Consider the following 22,833-nt stretch of genomic DNA (forward strand, 5'->3'; position numbering starts at 1 on the left):
TCTTAAACTCGCATTCTAATTTCACAATTAAATTCAGATCAAAATAAAAAATAAAACAAAATTAATATAAGTCGATACACTGATGGATTGACATTTATATCGTTGACGACCCATAAAAGGTTCTTCAAGTTCATCAATATAACTAGTCTTCTCGTCATCAGCACCCTCAGCTCCTCTTTTATGACTTTATGAGATGGTCAGCACACACTGCCTTGACATTACTCTCCACGCGCCACCTCCGTTCTCTCATCCGAGATTGCACTCGCCGATCCTCCATCGAAGCGGGCAAGAAGCTCCACGCTGCCATCATCACCAGCGGGCTCGCCGCCTCGGCAGACTCGTTCCTCTACAATGCCCTGCTCCATCTCCACGCAGCTTGTGGCAGTGCAATTCATGCACGCAAGGTGTTCGACGAAATTCCCAATTCGCACAAAGACACTGTGGACTGGACCGTCCTCATGGGAAGCTTTGCTCGCCACGGCATGCATCAAACTGGGCTTCGTTTGTTTGTGGAAATGAGCAGAGAGGGAGTGAGGGTGGACGACGTTGCCATGGTTTGCTTGTTCAGTGGGTGTGCTCGGTTGGGCAACGTTGAGGTTGGGTTGCAAGGACATGGGTTCGTGGTGAAGGTGGGGTTGAGTTCTAGTGTCAGGTCGTGCAATGCGGCTATGGATATGTATGTCAAGTGTGGCCAGTTGAGTATGGCGAAGAGGGTTTTCGACGAAATGGTGGAGCGGAGTGTTGTGTCTTGGACTGTGATTTTGGATGGGGTGGTTAGATGGGAAGGTGTGGGAAGTGGGAGAGTGGTGTTTGATATAATGCCTGAGAGGAATGAGGTTGCTTGGACGATTATGATTGTTGGGTATGTGAGTGTTGGGCTTGTCCGGGAAGGTTTCTCTCTTCTGCAAGAAATGGTTTTTGGTTGTGGTTTGGGATTGAACTATGTCACACTTTGTTCGTTTTTATCGGCTTGTGCACAATCAGGAGATATGGTGACGGGCAGTTGGGTTCATGCCTATGCTTATAAGACAATGGGGAATGAGATGGATATTATGGTTGGCACAGCTCTTGTTGACATGTATGCAAAATGTGGTAGAGTTGACACAGCGTTGAAAGTTTTTGAGCACATGAAGTACAGGAATGTAGTGACATGGAATGCTTTGCTTAGTGGGTTGGCAATGCATGGAAGAGGCAGAGTTGTTTTGAAGGTGTTTCCTCAAATACTAAAAGAGGCCAAGCCAGACGATTTAACCTTCACTGCTTTGTTGTGTGCTTGCAGCCACTCAGGACTTGTTGAACAGGGTCGGCATTACTTTCGGAATCTTGAAGCATTGTATGGCGTAACACCTAAGATAGAGCATTATGCTTGCATGGTGGATCTTCTGGGCAGGGCTGGCCATTTAGAAGAGGCTGGGATTTTAATAAAGAGAATGCCAATGCCTCCGAATGAGGTTGTTTTGGGTTCGCTTATTGGTTCTTGCAGTGTCCATGGAAAACTACAACTAGGTGAAGGCATTCTGCAAGACCTGGTTCAAATAGATCCCCAAAACACAGAGTATCATGTCCTTCTCTCAAACATGTATGCTTTGGGTGGAAACCAGGACAAGGCTAATTTGTTGAGGCAGGGCCTTAAGAATAGGGGTATAAGAAAGATGCCTGGAATGAGCTCGCTTTATGTTGGTGGCCAAATTCATCAGTTCAGTGCTGGAGACAAGTCACACCCAAAGGCAATGGAGATTTACATGAAGTTGGATGAGATGATACAAAAGTTGAGAATGGCCGGTTATGTCCCAAATGCTGCTACTCAAGTTTTCTCTGGTTTTGACAACACAGACGAGATTAATGTGGATAAGTTGGAGGAGATAGAACAGGCATTGTTCTCCCACAGTGAAAAGTTGGCAGTTTGTTATGGACTTATAAGCACAAGAGCAGGTTCGCCGCTTCACATATTCAAAAATCTACGCATCTGCCAAGACTGTCATTCTGCGATGAAACTAGTTTCTCATGTTTATAATCGAGAAATTGTCATCAGGGATCGCAACCGATTTCATTGTTTCAAGCAAGGTTCTTGTTCTTGCTCTGATTATTGGTGATAGCAGGCTCTTAAACTATCAGCCATAAAATCTAGTACTACTTGAAGCCTTTTTTGTTTTTGCCAACAATGAGCCTGATCAACTTTCGCAATGTGCCAAGGAGTCATTCTTTTGGGAATGAGGAACAAAGTTATCTGTTGTCTTCATTGCTTAGAGGGGCAAATAAATATTAAAAAGAAATGAAAATAAAACAGAATGCTCGTAGTCAAGTTAAATCCTTGGTTTGTGACAAAAAAGAAGTTAAATTTTGAATCGGTAGTTAAGGCAAGGACTCATCATTGTTAGACTAGTTGGCTTGGCTATACATGCGTAGATCGGTAGATGTATGCCAACCTACGTGCAAAATGCAATTCATCTAAGAGAAAGACTTGCGTGGAGCACCCGCACTGTCACGTGATGCGGAAAAGAGAAAAAAAAATTTCTAATTTTTTATTGGAGGGCCGCACCTCCATTTGGTGCGGCAGACTCTATGCAAGAATTTCTCTTCATCTAAATATCTAGCTACTTTTTTTGTTGTTGAAAGGGGTAACCCAACCTAGCTGGGAGGCTCAGCCTCACGACCGGTTCTATTTATTATATTATAATTATAATTTTGCATCAGGGGACATAACCCCGAACTACAGAGAAACAATTACAACGATTCTTATATAGAACATCCTGAATAATAGCAGGAGTCTCATCTATCCAAACATCATTAAAGTAAAACAAAGAGAAGCTGACCACTATATAAGAAGAATGTCCTCTACAGTAGTACAGCCTACCCTAGCCGTTCAGAAAACATGGCGGAGGACCGCGGTAGTGGTGGTGTGGTTAAGCGAATTCGGAGTGACTACTTCGATGAAGATATAGTTTCGGAGATACTGGCAAGGCTTCCGGTCAGATCTTTACTTCGATTCCGCTGTGTGTGCAAATCATGGCGTGCTCTGATTGCGGATTCGCACTTTGTGAAGAAACACTTACACTCGAGCTACGCAGAGAGAGGATTCGGCGACAACAACTCCAGGCTTCTGTTTCTAATGAATCCTCCGCTATCAATAGACTACGAAGCATTGAAGGATCTGAAGGAGGGTGGTGATGGTTGGTTTGCAAGAAGAGAGCTCCACTTTCCGGTGAAGCTTGCTGCTTACCAAAGAAATAGGATTTTGGGTTCTTGCAATGGGTTGATTTGTGTTGAATGCCAAGCGGTGGGGATTGTCGTATGGAACCCTTGCACCGGAGAATACAAGGTGCTACCAAATCCTCCTACAGATTGCCATCCTTCAGATTTTTATGGGTTTGGCTATGACTCCACAACTGATGATTACAAGATCATAAGGGGGCGTAGGTCTTCGGAGGAGACCCTGATTCACGTGTTTACGCTGAAAACCGGCTCATGGAGAACCATTCGGGATCAGGATTATGCCGAATTTAGGGGTAAAGGGTGCTTATTCAATGGAGCTCTACATTGGCTTGTGTCTACTTACCCAGGATCAAGAATTATGTCCTTTGGTGTGGCGGAGGAGAAGTTTGAGGAGACAGTTCCGTTACTAGATGATTATCATGTTTTTCATGGCGTATTAGTATATAAAGATCATCTGTGTGTATATCAGATCTTAGATGGCATCCCTGCTGTTTTATCAGTATGGTTGATGGAGGAATATGGGGCCAAGGATTCCTGGACTCAAGTTATAAAGTTTTCTTTCAAGAAATTACGTGGAGAGGAGTTGAAGCCCCTGTGCATTTTGCAGAATGGTGAAATTCTGATGCATAGGGTTATGTCTGATGATCCTTTTGCATTTAATGATCCTGATGTGTTTGATGAGGATCTTGATGAGTTGTATAATGAACAACTTATGCAGGATGATCCTGATGTGTTTGATGATGAGCCTGGTGTGTTTGATGAGGATCTTGATGATTTGTATTATGAACAACTTATGCAGGATGATCCTGATGTGTTTGATGATGATCCTGGTGTGTTTGATGAGGATCCTGATGAGTTGTATTATGAACAACTTATGCAGGATGATCCTGATGTGTTTGATGATGATCCTGGTGTGTCTAATGAGGATCTTGAGGAGTTGTATTATGAACAACTTATGCAGGATTATAATCAACACTGTATGTGGAATGCAGAAAGCCTATTGGTATTAACTAATCAAAAGACATCAAAGGCTGTTTTTGAAGTTGACTTGGGTTTTGGAGCTGCCACTTTCAGGCAGACTTTAGTTTCACCGGTAACTGGCATATGACATCAACATTGTGAGTCTTTCCTTCTTCTCCTGTTTGATGTGATTTTACTTGTGTGCAAGTTTTTGTTTAGAGCATCAACAGCACAATGATCACTCTTTTAATAATAGACTTGAGAAATTAGTCAAATTACATAGCTAGCTGCCTAGCTGGGGTATAACTCTTTTACTTTTATGTAATAAGAAGTTCAGTACAATGATCACTTACTATACTGAAGATGGCTTCCCTGCCTGTTCTAATTTTTCTTTAGATCAGTCTATAGTAGCTTTTGACATTTGTTGATTCAAACTGTCTATGCCTTTACCTTACCCTCTTAGTGTGACTATTCTACTGGAATTTTTCAAACTTCTGTCCACAACAATAATACTACTCGAACAGTAATCATTCAGTCTTTTGTCTATTAGTTGGTTTAAATGTACAGATTTTGGGAATCTGGCATGCTAAATATCATTCATTGCTACAAGTGTGATTCAGTTAGTTGTATATGCAATTTTTTGTTTGGGAGCATTGGCAGCATAGTTGTAGATTATATTAGCAAGTAATGGTAATGAAAAGTAATTTTTGACAATAAACAATTTTGATGTTATAAATAATTGTTTTTAACTTATTTGCTGGAGATGGGATCACATAAATGCTGTGTGATTTCTCCAACAGAGCTGTAACTGTTGTTTGCTTCTCTTCTTAACCACATAATGATGAGATAATACTATGCTTTACGCGGGCCATTTCGCAATGAATTTTTTTTTTTTTTTATAAGTTTGTGGTCTGTAGCCGCAGAATTAAGAAGCAACTAGACCCTGGCTTTTTCAAAGCTGCATTTTCTCATATCAAGTAAGGAACCGGTGCAATATAATCAATTTTCTTGTATGCTTAAAATATCCTTACTCAATTTGGATTTTACACCTCATGACCATTCTATCTTCAGCGCTTTCTTTCCTCTATATTTTTTCTTCCCCTCCTATGCTCCTCTTTGATTATAGGCTTTTAGAGAGTTTGATTCTTTCATCGAGCAATTACTATGAGTTCAGGACACAGGTACATTTAACCCTGTGCTTCTTGCTTATAATTCTTCCCAATTTTCTTTCTTCTTCTGTTTCTCAAGTTCTAAGGTTTTCTGTTAATTCTCTTGAACTCTTTAAATGTTTCTTATTTTGTTACAGTTTAGTCTTCACAAACTCGGAGAAATTCGTCACCCTTTTTAACATGTATCTGTTTGATTCTTTAGGTTGTATTGCTATGCCATATCTATAAGAATTATGAATTTTTAATTTCTTTTTTTTGATTCGTTGGGTACTTACTGGCATATGCAACTATGTATTCCAAAATAATATGAGGATATAAGTCTATCTTGGGTTTTGAGGGGTACATCAAACCTTAAATTTGTATTTATTCTATGCAAGGACCTAAGATGAATAAAGAGGAACTCTGGTACTTCTACTCATTAGAGAAGAAAAATGTGCTATTTCTAGTTTTTCTTTGTATAAAAATTTAGGTAACATCATGAAGGTGGAATTCAAGTATCATAAATTAAAGAGAAACAAGACACTTATTGATCAGGAGCACCATGTGAAGTGAAAATCCTTTGGGAAGTTCTTTCTGTTACTCTTCCTTTGGTGTATGGTGCTTATACAGTGTGTGTAACTAATGATGTTCAATGCAGGGTGTTCCTTTCCTATATTTATAATTTTATATCATGTAGTTTCTTATTCCGTTATCATGTAGTTTCTTATTCCGTTTACGTTTATTTTTCAGATAAATCTTGTCGGCCATGTGGAAATCCGAAATGGTACTTAAATCGATGGCATTTTGCAGTCGCTCTTAGCATGTCTATGTCATGTGCTCATGGTTCCAAAATGCTTTGTTGTTACGAAGATGCTATCTTATATGTATATTACTTGTATGTATATTATATGTTCTAACGACATTATTTTTGGTTGTGTAAATATGTAAGGCTTTTAACCTAGAAGCAAAGCCTCCAGAACAGTAAGCAAAATCTATCCTTGAGTATGAAAATAGGGTTTTTGTTTGGGATGTGTTGGTACATTAAACAGGTCAATCAGCGTGCCTTCTTTTCATTAGTTAGGACGGTACTGCAATGCAAAATCTGAAAAATTAGGGAACATTCCACGTTTTCAGTTCTAATAAGAATGCACTAAATTTAGTAATCTTTAGCATAGTAGGACATGAAGATGCAGTGCGGCGGAGATTATGTTAAAATTCTTCAGAGTAGAAAACAACCACACAACCAAATGGGTAATTGAATCCCGATTATATAATTGGTTTTCAAATTAACTCGGCAGAAACTATTTGGGATAGGAGAAATTGGGCTCCGGTTCAGTCCAGTAAAGAAAATGTCCAACTTAGTTCTTGCCCAAATTCTTTTATGATCTTCGTAATGATAAAAGAAAACGAAGAAGAAGATGGTGAAAGTATTTGGGCTCGAACTAAGTTGTCTCTGGCCCAACTTGCGCTGCCACCTGGACATATAATGATATCCATATTCAAATAGCGGAGATTCTCGAAGAAGTACTGCGCTATTTATCAGTGAGTGGTATTATTTAAGGACGGAGCCGCAAAACCCTACTGTAACCAGCGTTCGGAGCAAAATTAGACTTACTGATCAGAATGGCCGACGAGGAAGAAAAGATCGACGACGTCGTTTAAGAGTTTGGGTCTATGCGATGAACTGGTGAAGGCTGTTGACAAACTGAAACTGAAATGGACATCCCCTAGATTCAAGTGGAGACCATTCCTCACGCCCTTGCAGGCAGGTGTTCCTCACGCTGGCTCATTCATCTCGTTGCTTTTTCTCACGACTCGAATTAACTCTGATGTCTTTGTCAGGAAAAGACTGTTGTGAAACTAGGTCTTAACAAAGCAACACAGCACACAAAATCTGAGAATGACTTATTTTGAAATCAATCAACTCTGGCTATTATATAGCCTTACAATTCCTAAACAAAAGCAGAAATACAGCCCACGTTTACTCTAACAGAAAAACGTGGTAAACAACAAGGAAAGAGTCAAAAGACTAACAACCTATCCCTAGTCAATAGGGATTATTCAAAACTGAAGATAAATCCTAACAGAAACACCTACAAACCTGACATTCCCTCCCTTAAACTAATTATTACTAATTAGTTTACCCCTGGCATCTGACGAACTCCTAGCAAACATCGAAGCCTTTGAAATGCATCTAGTTTTAAAGGCTTTGTCATCACATCAGCAACCTGCTCCTGACTTCCACAGTGAACTAATTTCACAGTTCCATCCTTTGCAAGATCTCGTAAGAAGTGGAAACGAACGTCTATATGTTTGCAGCGACCATGTAGTACTGGATTCTTGGAGAGCTTGATCGTCGAACTGTTGTCACAAAACATGATAGTACTGCCACATTGTGGATGACCAAGTTTCTCTAAGATCCTTCTCATCCAAATGATTTGACAAGCACAATAAGCAGCTGATACAAACTCAGCTTCGGTTGTTGAGAGAGTGACTATTGGCTGCTTCTTAGATGACCAAGCAACAGCTCCTGAGCTCATTAAGAAAACGTACCTTGAAGTACTCTTACTGTCTTCTAAATCACCGGCGTAATCACTATCAGCATAAGCCACCAAACTTTCATTCCCTCCCTTCTTGTAAAAAATCCCAAAATCAGTTGTTCCTCTTAAGTATCTCAACGCCCTCTTTGCTGCTTGTAAATGCAGCTCAGTTGGCTGCCCCATGAACCGACTAATGAGACTAACCACAAACATTAGATCAGGTCTAGTAGCCGTTAGGTACATTAAGCTACCTACCACTTGTCTGAAGAAGGTTGAGTCCACTTTAACTCCATCTGTGTCACTACTGATTTTGACTCCTGGGACAATTGGGTTTAGCACCGAGTTGCTTTTTTCCATACCAAATCTTCTTAACACCTCCATGGCATACTTCTTTTGACAAATAAAGATCCCATCTTCTCTTTGCAGTACCTCAATGCCAAGAAAGTATCTCATCCTTCCAAGATCGGACATGTCAAATTCATTCATCATTGAACACTTAAAGTCTTCAAACATAATCTCATCATTCCCAGTAAAAATTAGATCATCAACATAGACACTGACAATCAAAATTTTACCTTTCTGACTCACCTTGACAAACAAAGTGTGCTCGCTATGGCATTTTTCAAATCCCTCTTTCACAAAGTAAGCCTCTAGCCGACTGAACCAGGCTCTTGGGAGCTTGCTTTAGCCCATACAGGGCCTTTTTCAACTTATACACTTTGTTTGGACTGTCCTTCCTCTCATAACCCCTTGGTTGTTCCACAAACACGTCCTCATTCAGCTCACCATGGAGAAATGCAGACTTTACATCCAATTGGTATACTGTCCAGCCCTTTTGTGCAGCAAGAGCGATGATCATACGTACCGTATCCATCCTAGCAACGGGAGCATAAACTTCGGTGTAGTCGACTCCATATTGTTGTGCATAGCCTTTAGCTACAAGGCGTGCTTTGTGCTTGTCCAATTCACCATTCTCATTCAGTTTGGTCTTATAGACCCACTTAACTCCTATCTTCTTAGCACCAGTTGGCAAATCAGTCAACACCCAAGTTTCGTTTCTCTCAATGGCCTTCATCTCCAGGTCCATGGCTGATCCCACTTCTCATGCTTCACTGCTTCTTCAAAAAACATAGGATCAGTCGATGCAAAGAATGCCAAATTAGTCACATCTTCCTCTTCTGACAAACCTTCACCGCTTTCATAGTCATTCATCCAAGCTGGTGTCCTTCTATCTCTTTTTTCATGCACTTCTTCAATAGGACCAGAAGAGCTTTCTTCATTTCCAAAAACAGTCCCCATTTCTTCAACATCACCTTCTTCTTCACTGTTTTCTTCGCTACCACCATTAGGAACTCCATCTTCTTCATTTTCTCCCCACTCCAGATCAGCTACAATTAACTCCTTAAAGCTCACGTCCCAATCCCAACTCTTATTCTCTTCAAATCTTACATCTCGGCTCACCACAATCTTCTTCGTCACTGGATTGTAAAGTCTGTAGGCCTTGGACTCCTCACTGACCCCCAACAATACACAACAAAGGCTCTTGTCTTCCAACTTGGTTCTTTTAGCATTTGGTATGTGCACGTGTGAGACACAACCAAACACTCGAAAGTGTTCAACTGAAGGCTTGATTCCACTCCAAGCCTCCTCTGGGGTCATATTCTTCACAATCAATGTAGGGCTTCGGTTTAGAACATGCACTGCCCAGTTTACAGCTTCTGGCCAAAAACTTTTGGGATCCCCTTTTCTGATAACATACACCGAACCATGTTCATGATTGTTCGGTTCTTCCTTTCTACCACCCCATTTTGTTGTGGGGTATATGCCGCTGTCAACTGCCTCTTAATCCCATTCTCTTTACAAAACTGGTTAAACTCTTGTGAAACAAATTCTCCACCCCGGTCGGTCCGTAAACACTTAATGTAAGCCCCTAATTCCTTTTCAACAAGATTCTTAAAGTATTTGAACATACTAAAAGCTTCTGATTTCTCAACTAAATAATAGACCCATGTTTTTCGACTAAAATCGTCAATGAAACAAATTGTGTACCTCTTGTTGCTATTCGAAGATGGCGTGATTGGACCACATAAGTCTGCATGAACCAGTTGGAGTTTCTCTGTTGCTCTCCAGGTGCTTTTCTTTGGAATAGGATCACGGTGTTGTTTTCCTATCATGCATTCTCTACACACTGCTGTGGATGCAGCAAACTGTGGCAGTCCATGTACCATCCTTTTGAATTGAAGTGTTCTCAGGCCCTTGTAACTCAGATGGCCATACCTACGATGCCATAACTGAGATTCATCTGGAGTAGTTGCATGAAAACAGGCTGTCTTGCTGCTACTGCTTGGTAGAGACACAACCAATAGGAAGAACATACGATTAGCTGACATTTCAGTTTGAACAATCAGTCCCCTCTGTGGATGATAGATCCGACATTTCCCATGCTGAATGAGGATTGCCAGTCCTCTCTCCTGCAACTGTCCAACACTAAGTAGGTTATTCCTCAATTCCGGCACATAGAACACCTCCGTAACCACATGCACAGAGCCATTCACTTGCATCCTCACACTTCCTTTCCCCAGGACTGACATCTTTAAATTGTTTCCAAGCTTAACCTTATGTCTGAAGCTTTCATCTAGATCAGTGAACCAAGCTCTATCTCCACTCATATGGTTGCTGCAGCCCGAGTCTAAGAACCAAATTTCTTCTCTTTTGGCTCCAAGTCCCTCTACATATGCCATCAGCAGCATTTCATCCTTCTCATCAAACTCAGCAAAATTAGCTTCTTTGCCCCAGCTTGGACACTCATATGCAAAGTGTCCGAGCTTGTGACAGCTATAACACTCAACAAGAGATTTGTCGAATGCTTGACGTCCTCTTCCCCTGCCTCTTCCTCTATATGATCCTCTGCCACGTCCTCTTCCTACCGGCTTGTCTTCATGAGTTATCTTTAAGGCCTGCTCTTCCCCGTCATTCTTGTGAATTTTCTGCTCGTGAACAATCAGAGAGCTCTGTAGTTCATCAATGGACAACTTATCAACATCTTTTGACTCCTCAATAGAACAAACAATATAATTAAATTTGTCTGTTAAGGAGCGTAGTATTTTTTCCACAATTGTGACGTCTGTCATACTCTCACCATGCACCCTCATCTTATTTGCAATGGACATTACACGAGAAAAATAATCACAGACTTTCTCACCAGATTTCATCTCTAGGATTTCAAACTCTTTACGAAGAGCTTGCAGGATCGACCTCTTTACCCTTGCATTCCCCTCATATTTCTTCTTCATCGAATCCCATATTTGCTTCGAAGTATCTTTCTGCAATATGGTCTCCAAGATGGTTCGGTCGATCGCTTGAAACAGGTAGTTCTTCACTTTTAAATCCTTCAACTTCAATTCGTCGAGCTTCTTTTGCTGTGCCTCTGTCATAGCCGCTCCAGCCTCCGATTCTGTGTAGCCAACCTCCACTAGGTTCCAATATTCTTTGGACCTAAGGAAATTCTCCATCAGCATACTCCAATGGTCATAATGACCATCGAAGCGGGGAATTGATGGCTGCACGAAAGATCCTCCTTCACTCGACATGCTGCTCTCTCTCACTACTTGCAAGTCACTCAAAAGTCTAAAGTCTGCGACTTTTTTTTCTTCAGGCCCAGTGGGGGCTCTGATACCAGAATGTTGTGAAACTAGGTCTTAACAAAGCAACACAGCACACAAAATCTGAGAATGACTTATTTTGAAATCAATCAACTCTGGCTATTATATAGCCTTACAATTCCTAAACAAAAGCAGAAATACAGCCCACGTTTACTCTAACAGAAAAACGTGGTAAACAACAAGGAAAGAGTCAAAAGACTAACAACCTATCCCTAGTCAATAGGGATTATTCAAAACTGAAGATAAATCCTAACAGAAACACCTACAAACCTGACAAAGACTTGATCGCACTTGCCCAAACGGGTAGGGGTAAAACCGGAGCCTTTGCTCTTCCGATACCGCAAGCTCTGATAGATTCTCCCCAAAAAGCCTTTTTTTGCTTTGGTTCTCTCCCCAACAAAGGAGCTTGCCGTTCAGATCAGAGACCACTTTGACGCCCTCGGGAAAGACATTGGTGCCAAGTCTACTGCGGTGAGTGGCTGAGTGCACTTGAGCTTTTCTACCAGGCATTGTATTAAACTATATATTAATTAGCAACCTTCTATCTAGGGTTTTTTTTTTTTTTTTTGAAAGGAAGCTTCTATCTAGGTTGTGGCATATTAGTTTATCCGAAAATGAAACCTTAAGTTATTGTTGTTTAGTTGAGTCTCAATAACTAGCTTTCTTTGTTGGTATACTTATGTATCTAATCATCTGTTCTGCTCAGCTTATTGGAGGACTGAACATGGGGCAAGAATCTAGGGTTCTTGCAAAACTAAATGACAAAACCTTAAGAACAAGTCAAAACCCTTCAATTCCCTCCCTTAAGCTAATGCAGTAAGCAATTTAGCTTATATCAGTGAGTTCACACATTCCTAACTTGCTCCTGAGCCTTTGAAAGGTGTCGAACTTCAATGGTTTTGTCATGATATCAGCCAACTGATCACTACTTCCATAATGAACAAGGGAAATTGTACCTTCTTTAGTGAGATCTCTGAGGAAATGGTACCTTACACGGATGTGTTTGCTTCGACCATGAAACACTGGGTTCTTGGAAAGTTTGATGGTGGAGCTGTTGTCACAGTTTATGCTAATGCAACCTTCCTCATGTTCGAGCTCCTTCAAGATTTTCTTTAACCATATCACCTGACACGCACACATAGTTGCTGCAACAAACTCGGCTTCGGTTGTTGACAAGGTCACAATCAGCTGCTTTTTAGAACTCCATGAAATAGTTCCAGAACTTAACAAGAAAACATAACCACTTGTGCTTTTGCTATCCTCCATGTCCCCAGTGTAGTCACTGTCAGTGAATGCCGTGAACCTGTCATCTCCACCATTCTTGTAATAAATGCCATAGTTCACAGTCCCTTTCAAGTATCTAAGAGCTCTCTTTGCTGCCTACAAATGCAGCTCGGTAGGTTTTGCCATAAATCTGCTCATAAGACTGGTAACAAACATTAAATCCGGCCTAGTTGCCGTCAATTACATCAAGCTGCCTACAAGCTGCTTGTAATAGGTCTCATCGATCACAACTCCATCTTTGTCTCTTCCAATTTTGAACCCTGGTACCATAGGACTGTTAACTTCATTGCTTTTTATCATTCCGAATCTTCTTAGAATCTCCTGCGCATATCTCCTCTGATAGATAAAAATACCTTCTTTCTTTTGTAAGACTTCAATACCAAGGAAATAACTCATACTTCCCAAGTCAGTCATATCAAATTCTCTCATCATAGAATTCTTAAACTCAAGCATCAAATCAGTATCATTACCAGTATAAATTAAATCATCAACGTACAGACTTACAATGATGATTTTACCTTCACCTCCTTGCTTTGTGAAAAAGGTTTGTTCACTCTCACATCTTTGGAATCCTTCCTTGACGAAATGGGTCTCTATACGGCTGAACCAAGCTCGAGGAGCTTGTTTCAGACCGTACAAAGCTTTGTGCAGTTGATACACCATGTGCTCCTTCCCCTTCTTCTCATATCCTTTTGGCTGCTCAACAAACACATTCTCATTCAAATCTCCGTGCAAGAAAGCAGATTTGACATCTAGTTGAGAGATCCTCCATCCCTTCTGAGCAACTAACGCAATGATTGTCCTTACTGTGTCTAGTCTTGCTACAGGTGCAAAGACTTCTGAATAATCAATTCCCTCCTTTTGTGAGTAACCCTTTGCTACCAAGCTCGCTTTGTGCTTGATCACTGCTCCTTGCTCATCAGGCTTGGTTTTATAAACCCATTTTACCCCAATTTTCTTGGCCCCTTCTGGTAAATCTGTGAGAGTCCAAGTCTTGTTCTTTTCAATTGAGTTGATTTCAGAATCCATAGCTTGTCGCCACTTTTCTTCTTGCACTGCATCTTCAAAGAAAGTAGGGTCTTCACCTGTGACATCTTGCACCATATAAGATTCATCCTCACTCAACCCTTCACTACTCTCATAATCCTCCATCCATGCAGGCCTTCTTCTCACCCTCCCTTCATCTATGCCGCTTGCTGCAGGCCCATATATTTCTCTGCTAACCTCGTTAGGGTTACATCTCCCTTCATCCTCATTTTCTTCTCCTGTTTCTTCACCTTCACTCACTTCATCCTCATCACTCCATTTTAAATCTACTGAAATTTGCTGCTCATATGTGTTACCCCACTCCCACATCTTTTCTTCTTCGAAAACAACATCCTTGCTTACTACTATTCTTTTTGCACTAAGATCAAACAACCTGTACCCTTTAGACTCCTCACTCACCCCCAATAGAATACAGGTAAAGCTTTTGTTATCTAACTTACCTCTTCTTGCATCCGGAATCTGCACATGGGCAATGCTCCCCCAAACTCGGAAGTGATCCACAGAAGGTTTGATTCCACTCCATGCCTCTTGGGGTGCGACATCTTTTACTGCCAAGGTAGGACACCTATTCAGTACATAGAAGGTCCACATTACAGCTTCAGGCCAAAAAGTTTTTGGGACTTTCTTGGCTGATAACATTGATCGAACCATGTTCATGACAGTTCGATTTTTCCTCTCACCCACACCATTTTGGTGTGGCGTATAAGCTGTGGTGAGCTGCCTCTTAATTCCTTGCTCTTTACAGAAGTTGTTGAACTCATGAGATGTAAATTCTCCTCCCCTATCTGTCCTTAAGCACTTGATAAACATTTATGCTTCTTTCTCAATCATCTTCTTGAAGTTTTTGAAGCTGTTTAGTGCCTCAGACTTTTCACACAAGAGATACACCCATGCCTTACGACTAAAATCATCAATAAAGCATAAGATATACCTCTTGCCACTGTTGGATGTTGGAGAAATGGGCCCACATATATCTGCATGGATCAACTCGAGAACTTGACTTGCCCTCCAGGTGCTTTGTTTTGGTATGGCGTTCCTATGTTGCTTTCCATTTAGGCAATCCGTGCAGGTAGTCTTTGAATCTTCAAACTGGGGTAGTCCATGAACCATCTTCTTGGATTGCAAAGTTCTTAACCCTTTATAACTCAGATGTCCATACCTCTGGTGCCATAAGTGAGTTAAGTCTGAGCTGCTTGTGTGAAGGCATTCTTCGGGCTGAGCATTTGAGGCTTGAGTTTCAGCTACCAGGATAAACATGCGATTCAAACTCATTTTGCTTTGAGCAATCAGTCCTCGGTGTGGATGATAAATGTTACAGATGCCATTTTGAATCAAAATTGATAGGCCTCTCTCTTGAAGTTGCCCTATGCTCAAGAGGTTGTTCCTAAGGTCTGGAACAAAATATACTTCTCCAAAAATATACGTAGCACCATTTAAAACAAGTTTCACACTTCCCTTTCCAGTAACATGCATTCTAGAGTTATTTCCAAGTTTTACTGAATGTTTAAAGTTTACATCCAAACTTGAAAACATACCTTTATCTCCACACATGTGATTAGAGCATCCGGAATCTAAGAACCAAGCATTCTTTCTTTTTGCATTATGCATCTCCACGTATGCCATCAAGAGCAAGTCATCTTCTTCTTCTAGTTGGGAGTAATTTGCCTCCTTGTTCCATTTTGGGCACTCGTATTGAAAGTGACCAAGGTTGTGGCATTTGAAACATTCCACTGTTGCCTTATTAAACGTCTGCCTTCCTCGCCCTCGACCTCTTCCTCTAAGAGCTGCTCTTCCTCTGCCTCTCATGTTTACTCTATCTTCCACTTTTAAGACTTGATCGTAGTCTTCTCTGTTCAACCTTTGGAACTTCTGCTCGTGAACCACTAACGAGCTTTGCAGTTCATCAATGGAGATGGATTCAATGTCTCTTGATTCCTCGATGGACACCACCACATAAGTGAACTTCTCAGTTAGGGTTCGTAAAATCTTCTCCACTATCTTCGAATCCGGCATGTCTTCACCGTTGCTCCTCATTTTGTTAGAGACAGTCATCACCCTAGTAAAATACTCCGTGATGGTTTCACCATTCTTCATCTCAAGCACTTCAAATTCTCTTCTTAGTGACTGACGAAGGGACTTCTTCACTTTTTCATTCCCTCCGAATTTCCTCTTCATGGAGTCCCAAACAATCTTGGTTGTGCGTCGATCCAGGATCTGTTCGAAGGTTGTTCTATCAATGGCTTGATAGAGATAGTGTTTAACCTGATGATCCTTGGTTCTGGCATCTTCTAGCTGTGCTCGCTGTGCCTCAGTCAGCGGGACTCCAGCTCTTGGCTCCTCGAAGCCACTCTCCACCAAACTCCATAGGCCCTTTGCTCTGAGCAAATTCTCCATCAGCTCACTCCAATGATCATAATGACCGTCGAAGTAAGGGATCCTAATCAAGTTCTTCTCCATCTCTCTCTCAAAGCTGCTGCTTATCACACTTTTTCTCAGGCCCAGTGGGGGCTCTGATACCAGTTTGTAGAGACTGGAAACGTAGTTGCAAAGAAACCAAACTCAAACTGGACTGAAAATACTTGATTTATTCAATCAGTTCAGGCTTCATATATAGCCTCAAACACTAACAACTTAAGCTAAAAATACGATCACGTTTTAGCTACATACAGCCACGTGCAAAATAGAACAAATACGAATTCAAACTAAAACTGAATCCTGGAAACTAGGACATTATTCAACTGAATGACAAAACCTTAAGAACAAGTCAAAACCCTTCAGTCACACTTTGTTCGTTTTTATCGGTTTGTGCACAATCGGGAGGTGTAGTAATCAGCAGTTGGGTTCATGCCTATGCTTATAAGACAATGGGGAATGAGATGGATATTATGGTTGGCACAGCTCTTGTTGACATGTATGCAAAATGTGGTAGAGTTGACACAGCGTTGAAAGTTTTTGAGCACATGAAGTACAGGAATGTAGTGACATGGAATGCTTTGTTTAGTGGGTTAGCAATGCGTGGAAGAGGCAGAGTTGTTTTGATGGTGTTTCCTCAAATGCTGAAAGAGGCCAAGCCGGACGATTTAACCTTCACTGCTTTGTTGTGTGCTTGCAGCCACTCAGGACTTGTTGAACAGGGTCGGCATTACTTTCAGAATCTTGAAGCATTGTATGGCGTAACACCTAAGATAGAGCATTATGCTTGCATGGTGGATCTTCTGGGCAGGGCTGGCAATTTAGAAGAGGCAGGGATTTTAATAAAGAGAATGCCAATGCCTCCGAATGAGGTTGTTTTGGGTTCTCTTATTGGTTCATGCATTGTCCATGGAAAGCTACAGCTAGGTGAATGCATTCTGCAAGACCTGGTTCAAATAGATCCCCAAAACACAGAGTATCATGTCCTTCTCTCAAACATGTAGGCTTTGGGTGGAAACCAGGACACGGCTAATTTGTTGAGGTAGGGTCTAGAGTATATGGGTATAAGAAAGATGCCTGGAATGAGCTCGCTTTATGTTGGTGGCCAAATTCATCAGTACAGTGCTGGAGACAAGTCACACCCACAGACAATGGAGATTTACATGAAGTTGGATGAGATGATACAAAAGTTGAGAATGGCCGGTTATGTCCCAAATGCTGCTACTCAAGTTTTCTCTGGTTTTGACAGCACAGACAAGAGTAATGCGGGTAAATTAGAGGAGATAGAACAGGCATTGTTCTCCCACGTTGAAAAGTTGGCAGTTTGTTATGGACTTATAAGCACAAGAGCAGGTTCTCCGCTTCATATATTCAAAAATCTACGCATCTGTCAAGACTGCCATTCTGCGATGAAACTAGTTTCTCATGTCTATAATCGAGAAATTGTCATTAGGGATCGCAACCGATTTCATTGTTTCAAGCAAGGTTCTTGTTCGTGCTCTGATTATTGGTGATAGCAGGCTCCTAAACTTTCAGCCTTGAAATCTTGTGCTACTTGAAGCCTTTTCGGGAACATTCTACGTATTCACTTCTACTCAAACAGGTTATATTTGGTTAATGGAAGTGTTAGAAGGCATTGAAAGTAGGTGTTATAACCAATTTAGGATGGATAAGTACTGCTTCTTAATGCTATTGAATGATGTTGAAAAGGTGTTGAAGGGTTCAAAAAACATAAGTACCGCTGAAATTTTAGCTATGTTTCTCTATATTTTAGGACAAGGTCAAACCAATAGGAATACACAAGAACGTTTTCAACGTTCCAGTGAGACGGTTAGTAGATATTTTGATATAATGCTCAACAAATTAAATTAAATATTTTGTATTGTTCTCCCTCTCTTGCTATGCATGTTTGAAATATGACTCATGAGTGCAATATAACATATTACCTGACTCATATCCCATACAGATATTATAAAATATTGTATATGTGTTTATCAATCCATTAGTAAAATCCTTAAAACTTTGTACAAAAATTCGCACTGGTATATACAAATATATCTAACTTGAATGTTTGGATCCCAGTAGCAATATAGGTCATCCCGCCTTTAAGTCTACTTATTATTGGAATTGGTTAACTACCACAAAATATAAAAATATTTAAAAGAAAAAAAAACAGAGCTTAAGAGTACATACTGTGCATGCTTAATTTTGTTCCACTCTTTAAAAATAAGCTCACTGAGATAAACAGTGTTCATTTTTATTGATTTTCTCATGCACTAACCACATGATATGATTCATTGATTTATATTACCTTGCAATACTGATGAAACTAATCATATCTAAATAGGTTGCAATAAAAATGTCTTTCTCAAATTCATGCTTTCTTGCGGAATGAAATAATAAATCATTCTGAACAACATAACCCTGTCCCTATTTAGATATATGATTACTTTACCTATGCCCAAAGACAGAGTACTGGTCCATTGTCATCAACACCTTATTTGCTTTCAAACAATTAAATGGTCATGTAGTAACAGTGTGTTACGGTAACAGCGTAGCAGAACTTATTGGAAATAGTGCATGCTTTAACCTGGCTATAGTTCCTCTTATATTTTTATGGTAGTTTCAGTATTAGCCTAGTACGTACTTGAAGCATCCATAGTCTAGGTTGCCCCTGATTCGTCTCTGTGGACCTGAATCGGTCTAGTATGTGAATCTGACTCAGACATAGAGGTATGTGAACCCAACCGGACTTGAGTTGACTGTCGAGTTGCCCAGTCTTTTGGTGTACCATCAAAGTATCAATATAATCCGGTCGATGCAGAAAGATTTTCTGCTGCACGAAAAGGCATACACTATAAATCAACAACACGACAAAAATTGAAAAATCAACACGCAACAAAAATTGAGCAAGGGATCTTAATAATATCAGGATTCTGAAAATGACATGGGGCACAATTAAACAATTGAGAGACCTCGAGTATAGATCAACAGGTCCCTATGCTTCAGCTATCAGTTTTGCTTGCCATTCATATATACATGTTGCAAGTGAAGTGAATGCTGAAGCATCAGAGAAAGAGAGAAACACAAACATATATGGATCTGCAAACCCCAAAAAGATCAAAAGCATACCTTGAATATAGACCAACAGGTCCTTATCGATTTGCTTTCAGTTTTGCTTGTTGATCATAATTTTATATCTAGTGTCCAATCTGCCATTCATATATACATGCTGCAAGTAACTCATGATTATTGAAGCATCAGAAAAAGAAAAGAAAAGGAAAAAAAAAACACACACACAAACATATATACAGATCCACAAACCCCAAAACAAAAGCATACCTTGAATATGGATCAACAGGTCCTTATCGATCTGCTTTCAGTTCTACCTCTATGAGTTCTCTTTCTACACAAACCAAAACTAAATATAATCAAAAGAAGAATTTTAATACACAGAAGTATAGGTACCATAACCCCAAAGAGAGATGGGTCTGAAAGTACTGATAATATCTTCTCAAAGCCAAAAAAAAAAAAAAAAATTGAGTTAAGATTGAAAACCAATTGTTCTTATATTCACGGATCATTAATTACAACACAAACACCTAACTTCACAAATTAAAACACTATGCATAAAAGTTTTATAGTAGAAAGGTCATTACTTGAAACAAAGACGCCGCTCTCTTCTTTGTTGTAAAAAATTGCAGCTTTGAACTCAAGCTTTTGAGCTCTTCTAACTTTATCCTCAAAAATCAAAACTGCACCCTCCTCTTATAATCAACACAAAAGGGGAGCTATAATTCTTGCCATGTCTGGCTTCATTAGTCAATGTCGAGCATGCATCAATAGGCTCAGCCAAATACTATTGTCCACACTTTCCACAACCTCTAACTACCGCAGCTGAAAAAATCAAGAAATGTATAAACATCAAACCAAAAGAAATGGGCACACACCCTTCAAGCACTTAACTCAGGTATAGCATCATCGAAGAATTTATCCATCTACAGAAACTAAAGTATGGAAAGCAACTCATGATTCATAGTCAATGTAAAAAGACACACAATTTCCTACACTAAAGCTTTCGATGCGATTTGCAGCAATAAAATTGGACAGGATTTATATGTATATACACACAATCAACACTGAAATGCGACACAGAACCTTCTTAAACCCCCAATGCAGTAATCCACTAACCCAAAAGAGTGGATCCAAGCTTTGGGGATAGCATAACTAAAGCAAAATTCAGAATTCAAACATAAATATTCCGTAAAAGAGTGCAAAAGTGGCTTCGCCTAATACTTCTGCAAAACAAAACCCAAAGATAAAAGAATTAGTTCATTTAAATTGACTATAAACAAAAGAACCAAAATTGTAAATATACCTAAGGATCACAAAAAACTTCTCCATCACCCAAGGATCACAGCAAACTTCTTAGCATAGTCTTGAAAAAAAAACCGGAAAGAAAAAAAACCGAGTGATCGACAATGATTACCATTGAATAAAGATAAACTAAACTAACCCTTCAAGTATTAAACGTCCAATGTCAGGCTTCACCCATGCCAACATACATACTTTGATATACAGACTTTGATATTATAACTGAACCCCATGGATTGGATTAGAAAACCCGGGTGTGTTTATATATATTTCTATATAATATCTCTATTGCTTGGCAGGCCCACCTCCTCTTGAAGCAATTTACTCAGTAAATCTTTATTAATTATGCCAAAACACCAATATCTCTTGATATAATCAGTCAATGAGTTCCTAAACCACATATAACCATCGAACATTAGTATGACAGGAAAGAAACAATAAAGACCATTTTGTTGGAGTAAAACTAACAAATTTCTTTTGCCTGATTACATAACACATACTGACATGTATAGCACTGGACATTAGATAACAGAAATTGAAGCACTACTTGAGCAAAACAAAACCGAAAGATTAACAACACGGAGTGCTAATGTTCCATAAAACAATTAATTCATTTGAAAAAGCGAATGAAACCGAAATAACTAAAATTCTGAACAATTCAACGCTTTTGATATAAAATCAATCACCCAAGGATAAAATCAATGCACTTAACGGTTTGATATAAAATAAAAGACCGAAGGATCACACCGGACTTCTTAGCATACCACTGAAAAATTCAAACAGCTAAGAAAAGCAAAAACCAACTGAATCTGAAATTCAATGGAAAACAAAATTTGAAACTTACCCAATGATAATTATCAAGTCTGACCTAAGCCGATTTGATAAGAATTTTCTCCTCCTTTTTGGTTTGATTCTGCGCTGCTCTTCTTTCTTTATTTGTTTCCTATTTTCGTGTGAACTGGGAATTGGAAGACGGATGAGTGTTGATGTATACATTTGAATTCCCACGTCGTCCTGAGTCTCTGCCTCCATTGAGATCATGGGCGACGGCGACCGTTTTTCTTCTTCTTTTCTTGTTTTTTTTTTTTCTTTTCATCTCTGCCGTGGACTTGTTTTGGTTTTGCCTTTTATTTCCAAAATTACCATCATATCCATCGTATAGCATTTTTTTATATGTGGAGTTTTAATAAACCGTGGGCATTATAGGCACTTCAAACATCGTATAGCATTTTTTTATATGTGGAGTTTTAATAAACCGTGGGCATTATAGGCGCTTCAAAAATTTAACCATTCGGCCAGAAATTAGCTTAATTAATAAAGATATTAACTAGCAAATTATCCATTAGGTTAAACTTTATTTTAGTAGCTTGAGATATTATTGTTGTTTAGTTAAATTATCCATTAGGCCACCGTCGGTTTACTTGCACCAGCAGTGTGCAAGTCACGTGCACTAACAGTTGAATAACGACGTTAGTTGTTCTCCTCTCTCACATTGCACGTGGGAATCTGAATTGGGAAGCTAGAAGGGTCTTCTGTCTTCACAGATGAACGCAGGCGAGATCAGAAGGATCTCTAAGGCAGACAAACAGAGATTTAGTTTTATCTGGTTACTTGGATCGAGTTGTGTAACCTGGATCTCTCTGTTTCTTCAAAACTCTTTTTCAGTTTGAACTCAAGAGTTTAGCCGGGATTTGATCGACTGAATCATTCAGATCTTGAATATACACAGGAAATCGAATTCAAATACTTGGCCTGCAAATCAAATATGGAACAAGCACAATTAAAGAACTGGAGACGAAATTGGGTGCGACTTATATCCTAACCAGGAATTTGGTGGAAAAGATTATCGAATTAGGAAGAGAACATGTTGGGTTTCTTGCATGCAGTTGATGAATACCGAAATTTTGCAAAATCTCATCAGTCTTATTCAAATTCTGCAATACCCAAATTCGTACTTGCCTTTTGACCCAAAAATGAAGGTGAACTTGTTCTGTTCTTTCCCTATTTAAGACGGAGAAAGATTGGACTCTTCTATACTTCTCAGCAAGAGGAGCGACGTGGAAAGAACAGCTACTTGCAGTTTACGGAGGAAGAAGAATTTTGCAGAGGAAGAAGAACTTAAAGTCAGATCATATGATTATAAGATAAAAAGTAGCTCACTCACACTAGACGGCAACTTGGCATGGCGGTGAA

At 39.8% G+C, this 22,833-nt stretch overlaps 2 protein-coding genes, 1 long non-coding RNA gene and 1 pseudogene across 6 annotated transcripts; 3 read left to right on the forward strand and 1 right to left on the reverse strand.

Annotated features, from left to right (window-relative positions):
• The first annotated feature begins 7 nt into the window (after nt 1–7).
• Nucleotides 8–2,383, forward strand: LOC112186897 (pentatricopeptide repeat-containing protein At5g15340, mitochondrial). Its single transcript, XM_024325457.2, has one exon. It carries the CDS (start codon nt 189–191, stop codon nt 2,091–2,093), a length of 1,905 nt encoding a protein of 634 aa, XP_024181225.1. The 5' UTR covers nt 8–188; the 3' UTR covers nt 2,094–2,383.
• Nucleotides 2,384–2,707: 324 nt separating this feature from the next.
• On the forward strand, nt 2,708–6,262 carry LOC112186902 (F-box/kelch-repeat protein At3g06240). The gene is made up of 2 exons (XM_024325465.2): nt 2,708–4,331; nt 6,072–6,262. The coding sequence occupies exon 1, from the start codon at nt 2,873–2,875 to the stop codon at nt 4,319–4,321; it is 1,449 nt and encodes a 482-aa protein (XP_024181233.1). The 5' UTR covers nt 2,708–2,872; the 3' UTR covers nt 4,322–4,331; nt 6,072–6,262.
• Nucleotides 6,263–16,269: 10,007 nt separating this feature from the next.
• Nucleotides 16,270–17,780, forward strand: LOC112185184 (annotated as a pseudogene).
• Nucleotides 17,781–18,508: 728 nt separating this feature from the next.
• LOC112186907 lies at nt 18,509–22,392 on the reverse strand. 4 transcript variants are annotated; one of them, XR_005806431.1, is made up of 7 exons: nt 21,485–22,392; nt 20,645–20,704; nt 20,563–20,564; nt 19,926–20,163; nt 19,609–19,672; nt 19,399–19,498; nt 18,509–19,102 (listed from the first exon to the last, which is right to left on the reverse strand). It is a non-coding gene; the product is annotated as an uncharacterized LOC112186907 (long non-coding RNA). The 4 variants fall into 4 exon arrangements; XR_002930937.2 differs by lacking the exon at nt 20,563–20,564 and having other exon boundaries at nt 18,512–19,102; nt 21,485–22,390; XR_002930936.2 differs by lacking the exons at nt 20,563–20,564; nt 20,645–20,704 and having other exon boundaries at nt 18,521–19,102; nt 21,485–22,385.
• Between the last annotated feature and the right edge of the window lie 441 nt (nt 22,393–22,833).

This window comes from Rosa chinensis, chromosome 2, assembly GCF_002994745.2.
Source record: "Rosa chinensis cultivar Old Blush chromosome 2, RchiOBHm-V2, whole genome shotgun sequence".
Classification (NCBI taxonomy): Eukaryota; Viridiplantae; Streptophyta; class Magnoliopsida; order Rosales; family Rosaceae; genus Rosa; species Rosa chinensis.

Excerpts from the sequence above, each read along its gene's own strand:
- LOC112186902 (XM_024325465.2), top strand. The coding sequence starts at position 2,873 with ATGGCGGAGGACCGCGGTAGTGGTGGTGTGGTTAAGCGAATTCGGAGT.
- LOC112186897 (XM_024325457.2), top strand. The coding sequence starts at position 189 with ATGAGATGGTCAGCACACACTGCCTTGACATTACTCTCCACGCGCCAC.